The sequence below is a fragment of the Papio anubis genome, chromosome 20 (genome assembly GCF_008728515.1).
Source record: "Papio anubis isolate 15944 chromosome 20, Panubis1.0, whole genome shotgun sequence".
NCBI lineage: Eukaryota > Metazoa > Chordata > Mammalia > Primates > Cercopithecidae > Papio > Papio anubis.
This window is the reverse complement of record NC_044995.1, coordinates 37,722,953-37,746,209: the sequence shown is the minus strand read 5'-3', so window position 1 is coordinate 37,746,209 and position 23,257 is coordinate 37,722,953. Positions and strand designations below refer to the sequence as shown.

Here is a 23,257-nt window from a genome sequence, read left to right as displayed (position 1 = left end):
ACCTCCACCTCCCAGGTTCAAGCAATTCTCCTGCCTCAGCCTCCTGAGTAGCTGGGACTACAGGCGTGTGCCACCATGCCCGGCTAATGTTCGTATTTTTAGTAGAGATGGGGTTTCACCATGTTGGCCAGGCTGGTCTCAAACTCCTGACCTCAACTGATCCACCCACCTCAGGTGATCTGCCTCCCAAAATGCTGGGATTACAGTTGTGAGCCACCTCGCCCAGCAGTTTAAATTTTTTCTGCGGGGGGAGGGGGACGGACAGAGTTTCACTCTTGTCACCCAGGCTGAAGTGCAATAGCACGATCTCGGCTCACTGCAACCTCCACCTCCCAGGATCAGGTGTTTCTCCTGCCCCAGCCTCCCAATTAGCTGGGATTATAGGCATGAGCCACCACGCCTGGCTAATTTTTGTATTTTTAGTAGAGACGGGGTTTTGCCATGTTGGCCAGGGTGGTCTTTAACTCCTGACCTCAAGCAATCCGCCTGCCTCGGCCTCCCAAAGTGCTGGGATTATAGGCGTGAACCACTGCGCCCAGCCTCAGTCATTTCTGCACCCAGGGTCCCCTCGAGCATCACACCACTCTCCAGAGACTCACGCAGACACATGCATCCGGATGTGCCAACACCCGGAGACTCAGTCATACCAACCTGGAGATCTGAAGTCACAGTTGTAGCAACAGTCAGAGATGTACGCAGAGCATCTCCCAACACCCACGATCGCAGTCATCCTAACACATGGCGTCTCACAGAGTTACACTAACACCTAGGGAGACACACAGTCAGCCATGCCAACACACTGCAGCTCACAGATGGCACCACTCCCACACCCACAGGCTCACACAAGCCACGTACGTAGTTACTAACGGGCCTCCCAGATGCAGTGGACCCAGCACCAAGGACACACTAAGACACCTGGGTGCTCGCCTGCACTCTTTCATCCTGAGTCCTGCCCCAGCCCCGAGGAGTTTCCCCGGGTGGGTGGGTGGGTAGACTGCTGGGCCCTGGTGTCCCTCTGCCTGCCTGCCTGCTGGCCCCCAGCTCCCCCTCCCCGTGCCTCAGGGGCAATGCCCAGGCTGGGCTGAGGATGAAGCCTCCCAGGCAGACCGAGGTGACCATGCGTGATGACTCTCTCCCACCTGTGACCTGTAGATGGCCCCCAGTCCCCCGGTGCGGGCGGCCCCACCTGCTCGGCCACCAACCTGAGCCGTGTGGCGGGCCTGGAGAAGCAGTTGGCCATTGAGCTGAAGGTGAAGCAGGGGGCGGAGAACATGATCCAGACCTATAGCAATGGCAGCACCAAGGTGAGGCAGCACACGCACACACGCTGTGTGCACACACCACACCTGTGCACGTACAGTCCGCCCACATGTGCACACCCACCCGCATGTGTACACATCTGTCCCCGTGTGCACACGCCCATCGAGTGTGCACCCACACCTGTGCATGCACACCCCACACGTGCACACCCACCCGCATGTGTACACACCTGTCTGCATGTGCACACACCCACTCGAGTGTGCACCCATGCCTGTACGTGCACACACTGGCATGTACCCCCACATCTGTACATGCACACACCTACCTGCATGCATGCACGCTCACCCACATGTACACACACATATACACCCACCACATGTGCACACACCTGCATGTGTACACACCCTTGAACGTGCACACACAGCTGCACGTGCATGCACACTTGCACACACCCACATGTGCATATACCAGCATGTGTACATACACCCCCATGTGCACACACACCTGCGTATGCACACACACCTGCCTGTGCACCCACATCTGCATACACATTTGCAGTGCACACGCACATGTACCCACCCACATGTACACACTCACCCACCCGTGTATCTGCACACACACTGCACATGTATACAGCTGTATACATGCACAGGTGTGAGCAGATCACAGGCCGGGGGCATAGGGTGTAGCCTACAGCTGTCCCCATGGGAGGCTGGGAGCCTTTGGATTGGGGACACACTGGCTGATGGGTGTAACTTGGTGTCAGGACTAAGGCACAGGCAGCTCATGGGGGCATATGAGAAGCATGACTATGGGCGTTGTCAGACAGACATGTGGCAGATTGTCTCCCCTCCTCCCATGGTCTCCTGCAGAGCCTCAGGCCCATCCACAGTCAGGGCAACATGCAGCCTCTCACTGCTGATGGTGTCTCCTGTTACAAGCACACACAGTCATGTCAATACCTTGACACACACACACCATCATAACATCTAGACACACACACACACACACATGCTGTTATAACATCTAGAGACACATACACACATGCTGTCATAACATCTATACACACACACCATCATAACATCTAGACACACACACACATGCTGTCATAACATCTAGACACACACACACACCATAACATCTAGACACACACACACACACGCTGTCATAACATCTAGAGACACACACACACACACACCATGATAACGTCTAGAAACACACACACACATGCTGTCATAACATCTAGACACACAGCGGTAACAACATCTAACAACACATGGATGTTGCCACATCTGGACACACACACACACTTATATCATACCCAGAGACTGGTGCACACGGACGCACAGACACACACATATCCCCCATCCTGCCAGTCAGTCCCAGGAACACCATCAACAGGTCTCCATCAACACCCAGAAATTCTGATACCACAAGCACAGGCCGACCTACAGCTAGAGGATTAACGTCCAGACCCACAGGCTGGCGTGCGCCTGTCCTTCCATGTGAATGTCACATGGGAGGACAGACTGCATGGATTTTTTTAATGACACTATTTTATTTATTTTTTTGAGACAGAGTCTCACTCTGTCACCCAGGATGGAGTGCAGTGGCATGCTCTCGGCTCACTACAACCTCCGCCTCCTGGGTTCAAGCGATTCTCATGCCTCAGCATCCCAAGTACCTGGGATTACAGGCACGTGCCACCACACCCCACTAATTTTTGTATTTTTAGTAGAGATGGGGTTTTACCATATTGGCCAGGCGAGTCTCGAACTCCTGACCTCAGGTGATCTGCCCACGTCGGCCTCCCAAAGTGCTGGGATTACAGATGTGAGCCACCTTGCCTGGCCTAACATTATTTAATTTATTTAATTTATTTTTTATTTTTATTGAGATAGGGGTCTGTGTTGCCCAGGCTGGACTCGAACTCCTGGGCTCAAGCATTCCTCCTGCCTTGGCCTCCCAAAGTGCTGGGATTACGGACGTGAGCCACTGCGCCCCATTTATCAATTGATGGACATTTGGTTGTTTTCACCTTTTTAGCAATTGTGAATAGTTTTGCTATGAACACCCGTGTACAAGTATTTGAACACCATTCTATGAAAATTTAAAACCTAGAACAACTGTATATCTTTTTACGTGTATCTGAGCATTATACACAAAAAGAATAAGAGTTTCTCACCCCCTAAGAATTTTTGCCCCCTCAGGGGTGATACTGACCCGATGAAAATGAATAGAGCAGGCCAGGTGCGGGTCCCAGCACTTTGGGAGGCTGAGGCGGGCGGATCACTTGAAGTCAGGAGTTCAAGACCAGCGTGGCCAACATGGCGAAACCCCAACTCTACTGAAAAAAAACAAAAACTAATCAGGCGTGGTGGCACATGCCTGTAATCCCAGCTACTCGGAAGGCTGAGGCAGGAGAACCGCTTGAACCTGGGAGGCAGAGGTTGCAGTGAGCTGAGATCACGCCACTACACTCCAGCCTGGGTGACAGAACGAGACTTTGTCTCAAAAAAAAAAAAAAAAAAGGCTGGGCGTGGTGGCAGGTGCCTGTAATCCCAGCTACTCAGGAGGCTGAGGCAAAAGAATTGTCTGAACCCAGCAGGTGGACGCTGCAGTGAGCCGAGATTGTGCCACTGCACTCCAGCCTGGGCAACAGAGCGAGACCCCGTCTCAACCAACCAATCAATCAATAAAACAAATTGCAGCCGAGAGAGGTTGAATGGCTTGCTGGAGGTCACACAGATGTTAAGTGACAGAGCCAGGATTCAAACCCCATTTACTATATCATCCCACTGTATCCAGGAATGCATGGAAGTGCATTCATTTACTTATTTATTTATTTTGAGACAGGGTCTCACTCTGTTGCCCAGGCTGGAGGGCAGTGATGCAATCTCAGCTTAATGTTGCCTTTAGCTCCTGGGCTTGAGTGATCTTCCTGCCTCAGCCCCCTGAGTAGCTGGGACCACAGGTGCACACCACCACGCCCAGCTAATTTTTGCATTTTTTTTGTGGAGACAAGGTCTTGCCATGTTGCCCAGGCTGGTCTTTAACTCCTGGGCTCAGCAGTCCACCCACCTTAGCCTCCCAAAGTGCTGGGATTACAGGCGTGAGCCACCGTGCCTGGCCTGCAAATGCATGTTGTTACATCCACATGTGAACACTGCCATAGTCACCTAGGACCTGCATGGTGTGGCCAGACCCCAACCACCCAGGCTTCCTCTCTCAGACTGTCTCTGCCTCCAGGACCGGAAGCTGCTGCTGACAGCCCAGCAGATGTTGCAGGACAGTAAGACCAAGATTGACATCATCCGCATGCAACTCCGCCGGGCGCTGCAGGCAGGCCAGCTGGAAAACCAGGCAGCCCCGGATGAGACCCAAGGTGAGTCCCTTGCTTCCAGACAGCTTAGCCCACATCTCGCCTTGCAGGGTTCAGCCTCCAGCTCCATAATGAGTCCCTTTCTGGGGCAGGGAGGTGGATCCTGTGACCCACTGTGAGACTTCAACACATTCCTGACCCTCTCTGGGCCAGAGCTTCCCATTTTGTCCCATGCAGAGTTTGGATTACATCAGGGGTTGGTAAATTACCACCTTCAGACCAAATCTATCCATTGTCTTTTTTTTTTTTTTTTTTTGGTCAATCCATTGTCTTTTTTTGGTTTTTGTCAATAAAGTTTTATTGGTACCCAGCCACGCCCATTTATTTACTATGTTTTTGACTGCCTGACTATTCTGAATAATGACCCTGGCACTTGATCACGAGAGTCACACTCACAGTCACACTGTGTCCACATGTGTCACTCACCTGGACACCAATAACACAGACACAGTTCCAAGGAAGTTGATAGTCACAGGCATGTTGCCTTATAAACACAGTCTCAGCTGGGTGCAGTGGCTCACACCTGTAATCCCAGCACTTTGGAAACCGAGGTGGGCAGATCATTTGAGGTCAGGAGTTCGAGGTCAGCGGCCAACATGATGAAACCCTGTCTCTACTAAAAATGCAAAAATCGGCTGGGCATGGTGGCACGCACCTGTAGTCCCAGCTACTCAGGAGGCTGAGGCAGGAGAATCACTTGAACCCGGGAGGCAGAGGTTGCAGTAAGCCGAGATCGCCCCACTGCACTCCAGCCTGGGCAACACAGTGAGACTCTGTCTCAAAAACACACACACAAACACACAGTCTCACTGTCACCCCTAGACCTGCTGCCACAAGGCGCTTAATCAGTCACTGGGACTTTTAGGAATAAAGTCATCCAGTCACCCATCCCTGCGACAATACCCAGAGACAAAGGAATGTGTGATCCTACCATCACACATAGTCACTGCACAATCCATGCGGGTATCCACAGTGCAGGCACACAATCACGTGCACCATCGCACTGACACACACCCCAGGCCACACTTTTTTTTTTTTTTTTTTGAGACGGAGTCTCGCTCTGTCACCTAGGCTGGAGTGCAGTGGCGCGATCTCGGCTCACTGCAACCTCTGCCTCCCGGGTTCATACCATTCTCCTGCCTCAGCCTCCCAAGTAGCTGGGATTGTAGGCGCCCGCCACCACACCCGGCTAATTTTTCTTTCTTTTTTTCTTTTGAGACGGAGTCTTGCTCTGTCGCCCAGGCTGGATGCAGTGGTGCAATCTCGGCTCACTACAAGCTCCGCCTCCTGGGTTCATGCCATTCTTCTACCTCAGCCTTCCAAGTAGCTGGGACTACAGGCGCCCACCACCACGCCTGGCTAATTTTTTTGTGTTTTTAGTAGAGACGGTGTTTCACCATGTTAGCTAGGATGGTCTCAATTTCCTGACCTCATGATCCGCCCACCTCAGCCTCCCAAAGTGCTGGGATTACAGGCTTGAGCCACCAAACCCGGCCAATTTTTTGTATTTTTAGTAGAGACGGGGTTTCACTGTGTTAGCCAGGATGGTCTCGATCTCCTGACCTCGTGATCCGCCTGCCTCAGCCTCCCAAAGTGCTGGGATTACAGGCGTGAGCCACCGCACCCGGCCGATACACTTTTTTTGTTTAGACAGGGTCTCGCTCTGTTGCCCAGGCTGGAATGCAGTGGTGTGATCATAACTCACTGCAGGCTTGACCTTCTGGGCTCAAGCAATCCTGCTGAGTAGCTGGGACCATAGGCATGTGCCATCACACCCAGCTTATTAAAATATATATATATATATTTTGTAGAGACTAGGTCTTGCTGTGTCGTCCAGGCTGGTTTCAAACTCCTGGCCTCAAGTGATCCTCCTGCCTTACCCTCCCAAAGTGTTGAGATGATAGGCGTGAGCCACTGTGCCTGGCCTGTGCCCCTTTTCTTGACCTTGTGCTTTGGCATACATGCATTTGTGTCTGTAACTGTGTTTCTCTGCCCCTATAATTGTGTCCCTGTGCCCAAGATGACAGGGCCGTGTCTGTGTAACACAATCTGACTCATGACAGTGTCTCTATGTGGCAGGGTGACTGCATCTTTGTGACAGAGTATGTGTTCCTCTGCCTGCAGGTGATAGTGTGCCTATGCTGGTGACAAAGTGGTAATGCCCTGTGTCCCTGTGGGCGACCATGTGACAGTGTCAGTGCGACAGTGCCTGTCTTAACTCGGGCTGCCATAACAAAGTCCCATAGGCTGAGTGGCTTAAACAACAGACATTTATTTTTTTCACAGTTCTGGAGACTGGCAGTCCCAGATCAGGGTACCAGCGTGGTCGGTTCCTGGTGAGGGCACCCTTCCTGGCTTACAGACGGCTCCCTTCTTACTGCACCCTCACAGGGAGACACAGCCTTTGTCTCTTCCTCTTCTTATTTTTCATTTTTAGTTTTTTGAGACAGGGTCTTGGTCTGTCACCCAGGCTGGAGTGCAGTGGTGTGATCACAGCTCACTGCAGCCTCGACTTTCTGGGCTCAAGTGATCCTCCTGGTTCAGCCTCCAGAATAGCTGGGACTACAGGCACACGCCACTACGCCTGGCTAATTTATTTTTTATTTTTAGTAGAGACAAGCTCTCTCTATGGTGCCCAGGCTGGTATCAAACTCCTGGCCTCAGGTGATCCTCCTGCCTCAGCCTCCCAAAGTGCTGCGGTTACAGGCATGGACCACTGCACCCAGCCTCTTCCTCCTCCGATAAGGGCACTAATCCCATCATGATAGCCCTCCCTCCATGACCTCCTCTAACCCTAATTACCTCTCAAAGGCCCCTTCTCCAAGTGCCATCCCACTGGGAATTAGGGGTTCAACATAGGAATTTGGTAGGAGACAAACATTGAGTCTCTTAACAGTGTCTTTGTGACTGACAGCATCTGTGTGAGTGTAGTCGTATGTCTGTGGTTGTCCAGATGCCCATGAGTGTCACCGTACCTGGTTGACTCTGTAACCTGGTGACTGTTCATTGGGGAATGAGGTGTGTCAACATGGGTATGACAGTATGATTTTTTTTTTTTTTTAATAACATGGAGTCTCACTCTGTCACCCAGGCAGGAGAGCAATGGTGCAATCTCGGCTCACTGCAACCCCCGCCTCCTGGGTTCAAGTGATTCTCCTGCCTCAGCCTCCCGAGGAGCTGGAGTTACAGGCCTGCGTCACCATGCCCAGCTAATTTTTGTATTTTTAGTAGAGACAGGGTTTCACCATGTTGGCCAGGCTGGTCTCAAACTCCTGACCTCAAGTGATCCACCTGCCTTGGCCTCCCAAAGTGCTGGGATTACAGGTCTGAGCCACCGTGCTTGGCCTATGATTTATGTGTTCTTGTCTCTTTGGGTGACAGCCCCTGGGTGACAGTGTCTAAATCTAGATAATGTGGCTGTCCCTGAGGGCCACAGTGTGCCTGCATCTGTCCCTGTGCAAATCCCTGGAGGTGAAGAGGGACCGTGACAATGTGTGTGTCGGTCAGCCTGGGGTGACGGTGTGCCTGTGTGACATTGCTCAGACTGTCCCCCGTAACAGGGTAACTTTTTCCCTAAGACTGGCCCTGTGAGTGATGGTGTTTGGATAAAAGAGTCTGGGTGGAAGTGTGGCTGCCTGCAGGTGACAGTGCGACAGTGTCACTGTGCCTGCCCCTTGGGTGAAGAGTGATGCATCTTCATGATGGTTTGTCTGCGGCCCGTGCCTGTTGCTGCGAATGGCTGTGTGTCTGGGACTAGGTTGGTGGGGCGCTGCACGCTAGCCTTACTGCCCTGTACTCCACACTCACAGGGAGTCCTGACCTGGGGGCCGTGGAGCTGCGCATCGAAGAGCTGCGGCACCACTTCCGAGTGGAGCACGCGGTGGCCGAGGGTGCCAAGAACGTACTGCGCCTGCTCAGCGCTGCCAAGGCCCCGGACCGCAAGGCAGTCAGCGAGGTGAGGGGCGGAGCTTTCATTAGAGCCGGGGCTTTAGCAGGGGGCGGTGCTTCAGCCAGCGGCGGGGATTTCTCCAGGAACGGCCCTGGTTTGAGGGGTGGAGCCTTAAAGGGTATGTGACCTTTATATGGGGTGGGGCCTCAGCCGGGGTAGACTGCTGTGAGAAGCGGGGCATCAGCCAGGAACAGTGCCACTGTGAGGGGCGGGGTCTCTGCAGGGGGTGTGGCCTAGTTTTCCCAGAGGTGGGACCAAATTGGTTTGAGGTTTAGCCCTCTAGGGAGGAATTCAGTGCGAGACTCAGTCTGAGGACCGGCCATAGGGCTGCACTTGGGGAGGGGCAAGCCTGGTCCCGTCCCCAGCCGCACACTTCCCACCACAGGCCCAGGAGAAATTGACAGAATCCAACCAGAAGCTGGGGCTGCTGCGGGAGGCTCTGGAGCGGAGGCTGGGGGAGCTGCCCGCCGACCACCCCAAGGGGCGGCTGCTGCGAGAAGAGCTCGCTGCAGCCTCGTCCGCCGCCTTTAGCGCCCGCCTGGCCGGGCCCTTTCCCGCCACGCACTACAGCACCCTGTGCAAGCCCGCGCCGCTCACAGGTGGGCCTGAGACCTGCCCCACTCCTGCAGCCCTGGGCCTCTGACTGCTCTGATTTCCCCATTCCTGTGACCCCCGACTTGGATCTCCACCCTCCCCAACCCTGGACTCCCATCCCATTGTCTCCTCCCCTCTCCAGTAGACAGCCCGTTGCACCATGGACTTCTCACCCTACTTTGCCCTCTGATTCTGAGCTCTTGCCCCCTCCCCACCTCTCAGTTTCTCCATCTCTCTTCACCTGGCCCAGTATTTTTCCCCCAGCCCCTGTCCCCCAGCCCCACCTCAGCCTCACAACGCTCAGCCCTGAGCCTCCTATCCCCCTGCTGCAGACCAGCCAGCCCCACCTTCCACAGACCCCCTCAGCCATCTACCCCTCCAGACCAGCCCCACTGTAGACCCCTAGCCCATCTCAGGCCTCAGGTCGTCCACCGAGTCCTCCCCTAGAACCCCTAGTCCTACCCTGTTCCTGCTTGCCTGAGCCCCGGCCTGCACCCTGAACCTCCCTTCTGCCCCTAAACTTCCGCATCGGAGCCCGTCCCGGAAGGACTGCTTGTCTCATGTTCTCCTATTCCAGCACGGACATCCTGGCCTCAGGCTCTGTGCTCCACCCTGGTTGTCCCTCACTGGCTCCCACTTGTACCATGGCTGCGTCTCTATGTGTCCCCTCCTCACTGTGGTCCCCTCCACTCAGGCTGCCCCAGAAGTGGCCCCCTGCTGAGCTTTCCCCTCCTGCAGGGACCCTGGAGGTACGCGTGGTGGGCTGCAGAGACCTCGCAGAGACCATCCCCTGGAACCCTACGCCCTCAGGGGGTGGACCTGGGACCCCAGACAGCCGCCCCCCATTCCTGAGCCGCCCAGCCCGGGGCCTTTACAGCCGAAGCGGAAGCCTCAGTGGCCGGAGCAGCCTCAAAGCAGACGCTGAGAACACCAGTGAGTGGGCATCGCGGGCCCTGAGAAATGGGGTAGCATGGGGGACCCGGAACGCCCTATATTTGTAAACCTTTAAACAATAGGCCAAGGGTCGGGTGTGGTGGCTCACGCATGTAATCCCAGCACTTTGGGAAGCCAAGGCAGGCGGATCACTTGTGGTCAGGAATTTGAGACCAGCCTGGCCAACATAGTGCAATGCAGTCTCTACTTAAAAATACAACTTAGCTGGGCATGCTGGTGCACACCTGTAATCCCAGCTACTTGTGAGGCTGAGGCAGGAGAATTACTTGAACCCGGGATGTGGAAGTTGCCGTGAGCCATGATCGCGCCATTGCCCTCCAGCCTGGGTGACACAGTGAGACTCTGTCTCAAAAGAAAACAAAAACAACAAAAACAAACAAAAAAACAGGCCAGGTGCAGCAGCTCACGCCTGTAATCCCAGCACTTTGGGAGGCTGAGACAGGAGGATCACTTGAGGCCAGGAGTTTGAGACCAGCCTGGGCAACAGCAACATAGCAAGACCCTGTCTCTACAAAAAATAAAATGTAAAAATTAGCCAGATGTGGTGGCCCACACCTGTAGTCCTAGCTATTCTAGAGGTGGGAGGATCACTTGAGCCCAGGAGCTCCAGGCTGCAGTGAGCTGTCATTGAGCCATTTCACTCCAGCCTAGATGACAGAGAGACCCTGTCTCTAAATTTAAAAAAAAAAAAAATCAAGGTTATTTAGATTTAAAAAAAAAAAAAGGGGCCGGGCGTGGTGGCTCACGCCTGTAATCCCAGCACTCGGGGAGGCTGAGGCGGGTGGATCATGAGGTCAGGAGTTCAAGGCCAGCCTGGCCAGTGTGGTGAAACCCCGTCTCTACTAAAAATACAAAAAAATTAACCAGGCGTGGTGGTGGGTGCCTGTAATCCCAGCTACTCGGGAGGCTGAGGCAGAGAATTGCTTGAACCCAGGAGGCGGAGGTTGCAGTGAGCCGAGATCACGCCACCATACTCCAGCCTGTGCGACAGAGCAAGACTCCATCTCAAAAAAAATAATAATAAATAAATAAATAAATAAAATTTAAAAAAGGAAAAACCAAACAAGAAACCAATATATCATACTTATTAGAATGACTATTTTACAAACCCAACAAAACAAACAGAAAAACAACTGTGTTAGGATGTGGAGAGAAATCAGAACCTTTGTGCACTGTTAGTGGGAATGTAAAATGGCGCAGCCCTATGGAAAATATAGTGGCATGGCCGGGCGTGGTGGCTCACACCTGTCATCCCAGCACTTTGGGAGGCTGAGCGGGGGCAGATTACATGAGGTCAGGAGTTCGAGACCAGCCTGGCCATCCTGGCAAAACCCCTTCTCTACTAAAAATACAAAAATTAGCTGGGCATAGTGGTTTGTGTCTGTAATCCCAGCTACTCAGAAGGCTGAGGCAGGAGAATCGTTTGAACCCAGGAGGCAGAAGTTGCAGTGAGCCGAGATCGAGCCACTGCACTTCAGCCTGGGCGACAGAGCAAGACTGTCTGAAGGAAAGAGAGAGAGAGAGAGAAATATTGGCAGTTCCTGAAACGATTAAAAACAGAGTCAGCAGGCCAGGCACAATGGCTCACGCCTGTAATCCCAGCACTGTGGGAGGTCAAGGTGGGTGGATCACCTGAGGTCAGGAGTTCAAGACCATCCTGGCCATCATGGTGAAACCTCATTTCTACTAAAAATAAAAAGTTAACCGGGCGTGGTGGTGGTGTGCGCCTGTAGTCCCAGCTACTCTGGAGGCTGAGGCAGGAGAGTTGCTTGAATCCAGGAGGCAGAGGTTGGAGTGAGCAGAGATCATGCCACTGTACTCCAGCCTGGGTGACAGAATGAGACTCTGTCTCAAAAAAAAAAAGAAAAAAAAACAACAACCAAGAATAACCATATGATCCAAAGCTACTTCTGGGCATATCCCCAAAAGAATTAAAAACAGGGCCTCGGACGTTCCATAATGTAGACATATTTCAAAACAACATGTTGTACATGATAAATATATAATTTTTGTCAGTTTTAAAAATAGTGATAGAAAAATATTTTTTAAAAAAAGGGTCTCAGAGATATTTGTATACCTGTGTTCACAGCAGCACTATGAAAGCCAAAAATGGAAGCAACCCGGTGTCCACCAGTAGATGAATGGATAAACAAAACGGGGGCCGGCCGTACAATGGAACATTACTCCGATTTAAAAAGGAAAGAAATCCTGCCAGGCGCAGTGGCTCCTGCCTGTAATCCCAGCACTTTGGGAGGCGAGGCAGGTGGATCACTTGAGCTTAGGAGTGCGAGACCAGCCTGGGCAACATGGTGAAACCCCGTCTCTATTAAAAATACAAAAATTAGCCAGGCGTGGTGGCGCACGCCTGTAATCCCAGCTACTAGGGAGGAAAATCGCTTGAGCCCAGGAGGCGGAGGTTGCAGTGAGCCAAGATCATGCCACTGCACTCCAACCTGGGTGACAGAGTGAGACTCTGTCTCAAAAAAAAAAAAAAAAAAAAAGGAAAGAAATCCTGTCTCATCCTGCAACATGGATGAACCTTGAGGATGTCAGTCTAAGTGAAATAAGCCAGTCCCCAAAACACAAATATTGTATGATTCCAGTTATATGAGGTTCCTAGAGTAGTCAGATTCATAGAGACAGAAAGCAGAATGATGGATGCTGGGCAGTAGAGGGAGGGGAATGGGGAGTTTATTCTTTAATGTGGACAGAGTTTGAGTTTTGTAAGCTGAAAGTTCTGGAGATGGATGGTGGTAATGGTTGCACAGCAATGTGAATGTACTTTATGCCACCGAACTGGACACTTAAAAATGATTATGATGGTAAATTTTATGTTATATGTATTTTACCATAATTTTGTTTTTTCTTGAGACGGAGTCTCGCTCTGCTGCCCAGACTGGAGTGCAGTGGCATGGTCTCGGCTCACTGCAACCTCTGCCTCCTCAGTTTGAGTGATTCTCTTGCCTCAGCCACCCAAGTAGCTGGGATTACAGGCATGTGTCACCATGCCCGGCTAATTTTCTAATTTTTGTATTTTTAGTGGAGACGGGGTTTCGCCATGTTAGCCATAATTTTTTTTTGAGATGGAGTCTTGCTCAGTCGCCCAGGCTGGAGTGCAGTGACGCGATCTCGGCTCACTGCAAGCTCCACCCCCCGGGTTCTCGCCATTCTTCTGCCTCAGCCTCCCGAGTAGCTAGGACTACAGGCGCCCGCCACCTCGCCCGGCTAATTTTTTTTGGTATTTTTAGTAGAGACGGGGTTTCACCGTGTTAGCCAGGATGGTCTCGATCTCCTGACCTCGTAATCCGCACGCCTCAGCCTCCTAAAGTGCTGGGATTATAGGTGTGAGCCACTGCGACCGGCCGGCCATAATTTTTTTAACAGAAAATTTGATTCCTAATCTCGCAGCTAAAGAAAGGACAAAGAAAGAAAATTAATACATGTGTACCAAAAAAAAAAAAAAAAAGGGAGTGTAGAGAAGAGTAACGGGAGAGCAGACACCCATGTTACCACCACCTGCGTTAGCAAATAGAATATGGCAGCCAGGGGCCACAGCTCCTGCTTGGAATCGCAGCACTTTGGGATTTGCAGGAGGATCACTTGAACCCAGGAGTTCAAGACCAGCCTGGGCAACACAGCAAGACCTTGTCTTTACAAATAATTAAAAAAATGGGGCACATGTCATCAGGCCCTCCTGAGTCTGTGTCACAGAAAAAAAGAAAACTAAAGGGAAAAAAAGCGAAGACAGACCAACCAAAAATTAACCAGACGTGGGCATGGTGGCTTATGCCTGCGGTCCCAGCTACTTGGGAGGCTGAAGTGGGAGGATCACTTGAATGCAGGAGGTCAAGGCTACAGTGAGCCGTGATTGCAGCACTGCATTCCAGCCTGGGCAACTGAGCGAGACCCCATCGTAAAAAAAAAAAAAAAAAAGGAAAAGAAATAGAATATTTCCAGCTCTCCAGAAGTCCCCTCCTGTCTCCTCCCGAATTCCAGCTCCTTCCTCTGCCATAGAGGTGACTATTGTCCCGACTTTTATCATTTCGTTGCTATAATTCGTAGTTGTAGAATTCCATGTTTGCATCTCCAAAAACTTTAGTTTAATTTTGCCTGGTATTAGAACTTTATATTGATAGGCTCATACAGACTGTATTCTATCACATGGCTTTTTTCATTCAACATTGTTTCGGGGCTAGGCATAGTGGCTCAAGCTTGTAATCCCAGCACTTTGGGAGGCCAAGGTGGAGGGATTGCTTGAGCCAAGGAATTTGAGCCCAGCCTGGGCAACATGATGAAACCCCATCCTATAAAAAAATGCAAAAAAACCAAACCAAACAAACAAACAAAAAAAGCATTGTTTTGGGAGACTCATCCATTTTGTTGTGAGAAGCTATAGTTAATTCATATTTATTCCTGCTTAATAATCCATTATGTTAGATTGAGCCATATCGAATTGCCTTTTTCTGAAACAAAAAAAAAAAATAGTTAAATATCAGCAATTTTGTACTTCAGCTACTAAGAGTATATCGCAGTTTTAAAATATTAATTCTCCTGTTAATGGACTGTGGGATGCCTCTATTTTGGACCGTTATATATACTTTCTATAAATGTATCTACTGATGTATACATGCATGCATTTTGCTAGGGTAAATTCTTAGGAGGGCCTGGGCACGGTGGCTCACGCCTGTAATCCCAGCACTGTGGGACGCTAAGGCCAGTGATCACTTGAGTTCGGGAGTTCAAGACCAGCCTGGCCAACATGGCAAAACCCCATCTCTACTAAAAACACAAAAATTAGCTGGGCATGGTAGTGTGTGCCCGTAGTCTGAGCTACTTTGGAGGCTGAGGCACGAGAATTGCTTGAACCCAGGAGGTGGAAGTTGCAGTGAGCCGAGATTGTGCCACTGCACTCCTGCCTGGGTGACAGAGAGAGACTCTGGCTCAAAAAATAAATGAATAAATAAATTCTTAGGAGTATGTTGCTGGGACTTCCATGTAGAATAAAACTGAATTTGGATCCCTGCCTCACCTCACACCATGGTAAAAAATCCCAGCTGGATTTTTTTTTTTTTTTGGAGGCCGAGTCTTGCTCCATCGCCCAGGCTGGAGTCGATAAAGCTCGGCTCACTGCTCGCCTCACGATTCGCCCGTCTCCTGCCTCAACCTCCCACAGCTAACTGGGACTGGCGCCCGCCACTGCGCCGGCTAATTTTCTATTTTTAGTAGAGGCGGGGTTTCACCATGGTCACCGATCTCCTGACCTTGAGTCACCGCCTCGGCCTCCCAAAGTGCTGGGATTACAGGCGTGAGCCACAGCCCGACGTAAAAATCAACTGGATTAAAGGCTTCCAGTAGCCCGGCGGTAGCGGTGGCTCACGCCTGTAATCCCAGCACTCTGCGGCCCGGATCACAAGGTCAGGAGATGAAACCACAGTGAAACCCGTCTCTACTAAAATACAAAAAAATTAGCCGGGCGAGGTGGCGAAGCCTGTAGTCCCAGCTACCGGGAGGCTGAGGCAGGAGAATGAGTGTGAGCCGAGGCCGAGGAGCTTGCAGTGAGCAGTCGTGCCATGCACTCCAGCCTGGGCTGACAGCGAGACTCCATCTCAAAAAAAGCCTTCAATGTCAAATGCAAAACTTCACAGTTGGAGAAAAGTAATGGAGAGGAGGATTTATTTTAAAAAGATAGCAGACAGCCAGGCCTGGTGGCTCATGCCTGTAATCCCAGATACTTGGGAGGCTGAGGCAGGAGAATATCACTTGAGGCCAAGAGTTTGAGACCAGCCTAGTCAACATAACAAGACTCATCTCTACCAAAAAAAAAAAAAAGAAGAAGAAAGAAAAAGATAATAGACCTGCCCCTTTCTGCCAGCATTTTCTTTCTTTTTTTCTTTTTCTTTTTCTTTTTTTTTTGAGGTAGAACTTTACTCTTGTCGCCCAGGTTGGAGTGCAGTGGCGTGATCTCGGCTCACTGCAACCTCCGCCTCCTGGGTTCAAGTGATTCTCCTGCCTCAGCCTCCCGAGTAACTGGGATTACAGGCATGCGCCACCACACCTGGGTAATTTTGTATTTTTAGCAGACACGGGGTTTCACCATGTTGGTCAGGCTGATCTCAAACTTCTGACCTCACGTGATCCACCTGCCTCAGCCTCCCAAAGTGTTGAGATTACAGGCACAAGCCACTGTGCAAGGCCATTTTTCCTTTCTGTTTTCTTTCTCTCTTTCTCTCTTTCTCTCTTTCTCTCTCTCTCTTTCGTCTCGCTCTGTCACCCAGGCTGGAGTGCAGTAGCATGATCTCGGCTCACTACAACCTCTGCCTCCTGGGTTCAAGTGATTATCCTGCCTCAGCCTCCCGAGTAGCTGGCATTACGGGCGTGCGCCACCACGCCCAGCTAATTTTTTGTATTTTCAGTAGAGATGGGGTTTTGCCATGATGGCCAGGCTGGTCTTGAACTCCTGGCCTCAATTGATCTGCCTGCGTCGACTAACTAAAGAACCGGGATTGCAGGCATGAGCCACCTTACCTGGCCGCTGCCAGCATTTTCTGACCGGGCCCTCTCCCCCATTTCAGGTGAAGTCAGCACTGTGCTTAAGCTGGATAACACAGTGGTGGGGCAGACGTCTTGGAAGCCATGTGGCCCCAGTGCCTGGGACCAGAGCTTCACTCTGGAGCTGGAGAGGGTGAGCTGCGTTGGAGGACAACAGGGCCCGGAGGAGGAGGCGTTCCATGCCTCTGGCACCCTGAGTGATGGCCCTCTTCCTCTCCCTCCAGGCACGGGAACTGGAGTTGGCTGTGTTCTGGCGGGACCAGCGGGGCCTGTGTGCCCTCAAATTCCTGAAGTTGGAGGATTTCTTGGACAATGAGAGGCATGAGGTGCAGCTGGACATGGAACCCCAGGGCTGCCTGGTGGCCGAGGTACAGCCCACCCCTGATCCTGAGAAAATGCTGCTTCTCCCTCACTCCCCCATTCCCAGTTTCCTAGAAGGGGAAGATACGATTTAGGTCAGGCTCTTCTAGAAGAGGAAAATACATTTTAGATCCAGCTCTTCTAGAAACAGAAGATATGGCCGGGCGCGGTGGCTCAAGCCTGTAATCCCAGCACTTTGGGAGGCCGAGACGGGCAGATCACGAGGTCAGGAGATCGAGACCATCCTGGCTAACACGGTGAAACCCCATCTCTACTAAAAAATACAAAAAACTAGCCAGGCGAGGTGGCGGGCGCCTGTAGTCCCAGCTACTCGGGAGGCTGAGGCAGGAGAATGGCCGGAACCCGGGAGGCGGAGCTTGCAGTGAGCTGAGACTCCGTCTCAAAAAAAAAAACAAAAAACAAAAAAAACAGAAGATATGTTTTAACTCTGCCTTTTCTAGAAGAAGATATGTTTTAGGTCAGCCTCTTCTAGAAGGGGAAGAGATGTTTTAGATCTGCTTTTTTCTAGAAGGGAAAGATGCTTTAGATCAGGCTTTTCTAGAAAGGGAAGATAGGCTTTAGATCATGCTCTTCTAGAAAGGGAAGATACGTTTTAGATTTGCCTTGTCTGGAAGGGGAAGGCATGTTTTAAGTCAGGCTTTTCTAAAAGGGGGAGATATGTTTTAGATCTACCTCTTCTAGAAGGGGAAGATACATTTTAAATAGATATCTTGTAGAGGGAAAGATATGTTTTCGATCAGACTCTTCTAGAAAGGGAAGATAGGCTTTAGATCTGCCTGTTCTAGGCTGGGCGTGGTGGCTCATGCCTATAATCCCAGCGCTTTGGAATGCCAAGGCAGGTGGATCACCTGAGGTCAGGGAGACCAGCCTGGCCAACATGGTGAAACCGCGTCTCAACTAAAAATACAAAATTAGCTGGGTGTGGTGGCGCATGCCTTTAGTCCCAGCTACTCGGGAGGCTGAGACAGGAGAATTGCTTGAACCCAGGAGACGGAGGCTGCAGTGAGCTGAAATCCCACCACTGCACTCCAGCCTGGGCAACAGAGCGAGACTCCATCTCAAAAATAAAATAAAATAAAATAGAAAATCTGTCTGTTCTAGAAGGGGAAGGTACATTTTAGATCAGGCTCTTTTAGAAGCATAAGATATGTTTTAGATCTGGTTTCTCTTAGTACGGAAAGATAGTTTTAGATCAGGCTCTTTTAGAAGTGGCAGGTATGTTTTAGATCAGTGTATTCTAGAAGGGGAAGATACATTTTAGATCTGTCTCTGAACCTTGATAGAAAAGCACACCTTGGCCAGGCGCGGTGGCTCACACCTGTAATCCCAGCACTTTGGGAGGCCGAGGCAGGTGGATCACTTGAGGCCAGGAGTTCCAGACTAGCCTGGTCAACATGGTGAAACCCCATCTCTACTAAAAACACAAAAATTAGCTGGGCATGGTAGTGGGCACCTGTAATCCCAGCTACTCGGGAGGCTGAGGCAGGAGAATCGCTTGAACCCAGGAGAGGGAGGTTGCAGTGAGCTGAGATCATGTCATTGCACCCCAGCCTGAGCAACAAGAGTGAGACTTTGTCTCAAAAAAAAAAAAAAAAAAGAAGAAGAAGAAGAAAAGAACTTCTAATTAGCCACATCAGTGATATAACCTTAGCTGGGATTGGTTTTGTTCTGAGGCAAGATATATAAAAAAAAAAAAAAAGAAGAAGAAGAAGCTGATTTCCAAATTTAGAAATGTTTAAAGAAAAAAGGAAATAAATTATAAAATTTCATCCAGCCGGAAAAGTGATACAAAACCTGGCAACATATCGTGGTGATTGTTACCAGCCACAGTCAAGAGAAAGCGATTCCTTCCACAGCCGTGTGAGGGTGAAGGTCTGAATTGGGGTGGCCTCCTCTTGGCATTGTTGACATCTGGGGCCGCATCATCCTCTGTGGTGGGGCTGTCCTGTGCACTGGAGGATGTTTAGCAGCACCTCTGCCCACTGCTTACAGGATGGCAGTAGCACCGGCTCCCCCTAAGGTTTGGCAGCCCAGAGGTCTCCAGACATTGTTTAGTGCTCCCTGGCTGGGAACCCCTGGTCCGAATGACATTTCTAGCTGAGTTCGCCTAGCATAAGCCAGGCTCTGTAGCGAGTGCTTTGGCGACGTGAACTTTTTAATTCTCACAACCAACTAGCAAAAGAGGGACTATTATTACTCAAATTTGACAGAGGAGGAAACTAGGGCACAGAGAAGGAAAGTCACTTGACCCCTCATTTAGCCAAATTATCCTAAAAAACTTTTAATCTTCCGCTGACCTATATGTGTACCCCATTTTACATATATACATAACAGATTACTTATATATATATAAACACATATTATCTATTATTTACCCACCTACCTGTCCATCCATCCACTCTGTCTGTCTGTCTATGCATTCATCCATCCATCTTTTTTTTTTTTTTTTTTGAGACAGAGTCTCGCTCTGTCGCCCAGGCTGGAGTGCAGTGGTGCGATCTCGGCTCACTGCAAACTCTGCCTTCCAGGTTCACGCCATTCTCCTGCCTCAGCCTCCCAAGTAGCTGGGACTACAGGCGCCCGCTACCATGCCCAGCTAATTTTTTGTATTTTTAGTGGAGACAGCGTTTCACCATGTTAGCCAGGATGGTCTCGATCTCCTGACCTCATGATCTGCCCGCCTCAGCCTCCCAAAGTGCTGGGATTACAGGCGTGAGCCACTGCGCCCGGCCCAGCCATCTTATCAATGCATCCTTTATCCATTGATAGATATACCTATATTATCTATCTGTCTTATCTATGTATCCATCTATATTAGGTATCTATATTACCTATTTATCTAATCCATCTATCCATTTATCTCTCTGTATATATATTATCTATCAACCAATCTATTTTTCCATGCATCCATCTCTATTATCTGTCAGTCATCTTATCCATCAATCTTACATATGCATCATCCATCCATCCATCTCTGTATATTTCTCTCTCTATACATCTACCCATTCCTCTCTCTTTATCTATCCCTCTCTATCTGTGCCTCTAATTTTTCTCTCTGTAGCTAGATCTATCCATCCATCTATCTATATTATCTGTCAACTAATCTATCTTTCCATTTACCCATCTGTCTATATTATCTATCCATATTATCTATCCATCTATATTATCTATCATCTTATCCGTCCATCCATTTATCTTATCTATGCTTATCCCTCTATCCATCCATCTCTGTATATTCCTCTATCTCTATTTGTATCTACCCATTCCTCTTTCTATCTATCCCCGTCTATATCTGTTCCTCTCTCTATTTTTCTCTCGATAGCTGTATCTATCTATCCATCCATCCATCCATCCTTCTTTCTATCTGTATGTATCCCTGCTTCTATCAGCCTCTCTCTCTTACTCTATCTGTAACTACCCTTCCATCCATGCCCCTCTCTATCTACCTGCATCTATATCTGTCTCTTTCTGTGTCTATTTATCCATCTCTCTATATCCATATCCCCAAGCAGAGGTTCTCCCCTGGTCTGACCATCAAGCACCACTGAAAGAAAGGGGCCGGTCCGGGCACGGTGGCTCACGCCTGTAATCCCAGCACTTTGGGAGACCGAGGCGGGCAGATCACCAGGTCAGGAGTTTGAGACCAGCCTAGTCAACATAGTGAAATCCTGTCTCTACTTAAAATACAAAATTAGCCGGGTGTGGTGGCAGGCGCCTGTAATCCCAGCTACTCAGGAGGCTGAGGCAGGAGAATCGCTTGAACCTGAAGGCGAAGGTTGCAGTGAGCCGAGATCACACCATTGCACTCCAGCCTGGGCAACAAGAGCGAAACTCTGTCTCGAAAGAAAGAAAGGGGCGTGGAGAAAGGTTGACTCAGATGGCAGAGCTTTGAAATTGTTCTCCCATTCAGAACACAGCCCAAACCAAATGGAAAGTGATGGTGGGTGACCTGGGGGACACATTCTAAAGCGTTTCTCCTCGCCTTCAAGGTCTCTCTGTGGCATTCTATTTTGTTCTTATGCCTCTACAGAAGCACCATTCCATAGAACTTTCTGCAGCTCTGGCTGGGCGCTGTGGCTCACGCCTGTAATCCCAGCACTTTGGGAGGCTGAGGCTGATGGATCATTTGAGGTCAGGAGTTTGAGACCAGCCTGGCCAACATGGTGAAACCCCGTCTTTACCAAAAATACAAAAATTAGGCTGGGTGTGGTGGCTCACGCCTGTCATCCCAGCACTTTGGGAGGGTCAGACAGGCAGATCACCTGAGGTCAGGAGTTCAAGACCAACCTGGCCAACATGGAGAAACCCAGTCTCTACTAAAAATACAAAAATTAGCTGGGCGTGGTGGCACATGCCTGTAATGCCAGTTACTTGGGAGGCTGAGGCAGGAGAATCGCTTGAATCGGGGAGGCAGAGGTTGCAGTGAGCCAAGATCGCACCACTGCACTCCAACCTGAGCAACAGAGTGAGACTCTGTCTCAAAAAAAAGAAAAAAAAAAAAGCTGGGCATGGTGGTGGGCGCCTGTAACCCCAGCTACTCGGGAGACTAAGGCAGGAGAATCTCTAGTGTCTGGGAGGTGGAGGTTGTGGTGAGCCCAGATTGCGCCACTGCGCTCCAGCCTGGGCAACAGAATCTCAAAAAAAAAAAAAAAAGGGAACTTTCTGCAGCTCTGTTGTTGATGTACCCACAGTGGCTGAGTTCTGTTGTAGATGGAAATGTTCTCTATCTGAAATGCAACCCGTGTGACCAGGGAACCAAAGTTTGTTGTTTTTTTTTTTTTGAGACGGAGTCTCGCTCTGTCACCCAGGCTGGAGTGAGTGGCGCGATCTCGGCTCACTGCAAGCTCTGCCTCCCGGGTTCACGCCATTCTCCTGCCTCAGCCTCCCGTGTAGCTGGGACTACAGGCGCCCGCCACCACGCCCGGCTAATTTTTTGTATTTTTAGTAGAGATGGGGTTTCACCGTGTTAGCCAGGATGGTCTCGATCTCCTGACCTCGTGATCCACCCACCTCAGCCTCCCAAAGTGCTGGGATTACAGGCGTGAGCCACCATGCCCGGCTCAAAGTTTTAATTTCACTGACATTTTCACTAATTTAAATTTAAATCGCCACATGTGAAACCGTACCAGACACTGCAGTTCTGTGACTTCGGCATCTTCTAGAAATTGTGTTGGAGTTGGGAGAATTAAACTTGACGGGTGACTTCCGTAGATGGGTGGGCACCAGCGTTGCCTGGGGACTTGTTGAAATATTGAGTGCTTTAAGGCCGGGCGCAGTGGCTCATGCCTGTAATCCCAGCACTTTGGGAGGCCACAGTGGGCAGATCACTTGAGCCCGGGAGTTTAGGACCAGCCTGACCAACATGGTGAAACTCCGTCTCTACAAAAAATACAACTATTTGCCAGGCATGGGGGTGCGCGCCTGTAGTCCCAGCTACGCAGGAGGCTGAGGTGGGAGAATCGCTTGAGCCTGGGAGGTGGAGGCTGCAGTGAGCTGAGATTGCACTACTATACTCCAGCCTGGGCAATGGAGCAAGACCCTGTCTAAAAAAAATATCTATCTATCTATCTATCACACACACACACACAGACAGAGAGAGAGAGCGCGCTTCCTCCACTCCGTGTTTCTGGCTCAGTAGGTCAAAGGGGGGGCCTGGAAACCTGCGTTTCTAGCAAGTTCCCAGGTGTTGCTGCTACTGCAGGTCTGGGGTCTGGGAGCACATGTGGGGAATCGGGGTGTGGGATGGTGTGGCGTCCGTTTGTGGTCGCTGTCAGTCTTGTTGGATCAGATGCTCTCCCCACCTCTAGAAGGGGACCCGGTTGTCTGCTTCTTGCTTTTCCAGGACGTCCCTTCAGGAGGGGAGCCGTGGGTGGCACTGATGGCCTCTTCATTGTCACCTGGTACTCGGGTTGAATCTGATGCCACATGACCAGAACCCCACTGGGGCGCGCACACCCGTGCTCCTAGGGGCTTCCTTACCAAGCTGTCTGCCTGCAGGTGGGCAGGGGTCCTCACCGTTTGGTCCCTTCCCCCAGGTCACCTTCCGCAACCCTGTCATTGAGAGGATTCCTCGGCTCCGACGGCAGAAGAAAATTTTCTCCAAGCAGCAAGGTGAGAGGGTGCTCCAGGCCTCCTGGGGGAGAGGCCAGGGGTCCTGGGAGTGTCATGGAGGGTGATGCCTGCCCCCG

General features: G+C 50.6%; 1 protein-coding gene across 5 annotated transcripts in view; it reads left to right on the top strand.

Moving 5' to 3' along the window:
* The window catches only part of PKN1 (protein kinase N1), a 40,465-nt gene that overhangs the window by 9,937 nt on the left and 7,271 nt on the right, over positions 1 to 23,257 (top strand). For 4 of the 5 annotated variants that reach the window (XM_009193708.2, XM_003915044.4, XM_009193709.4 and 1 more), the window contains exons 3-10: positions 1,153 to 1,304; positions 4,510 to 4,645; positions 8,452 to 8,597; positions 8,977 to 9,190; positions 9,924 to 10,118; positions 16,712 to 16,821; positions 16,913 to 17,056; positions 23,105 to 23,180. In XM_009193708.2, the coding sequence (XP_009191972.2) occupies positions 1,272 to 1,304; positions 4,510 to 4,645; positions 8,452 to 8,597; positions 8,977 to 9,190; positions 9,924 to 10,118; positions 16,712 to 16,821; positions 16,913 to 17,056; positions 23,105 to 23,180 (1,054 nt within the window). In that variant the 5' untranslated portion in view covers positions 1,153 to 1,271. The remainder of the gene's footprint in view (positions 1 to 1,152; positions 1,305 to 4,509; positions 4,646 to 8,451; positions 8,598 to 8,976; positions 9,191 to 9,923; positions 10,119 to 16,711; positions 16,822 to 16,912; positions 17,057 to 23,104; positions 23,181 to 23,257) is intronic. The other variant, XM_021930790.2, reaches the window with a different exon arrangement.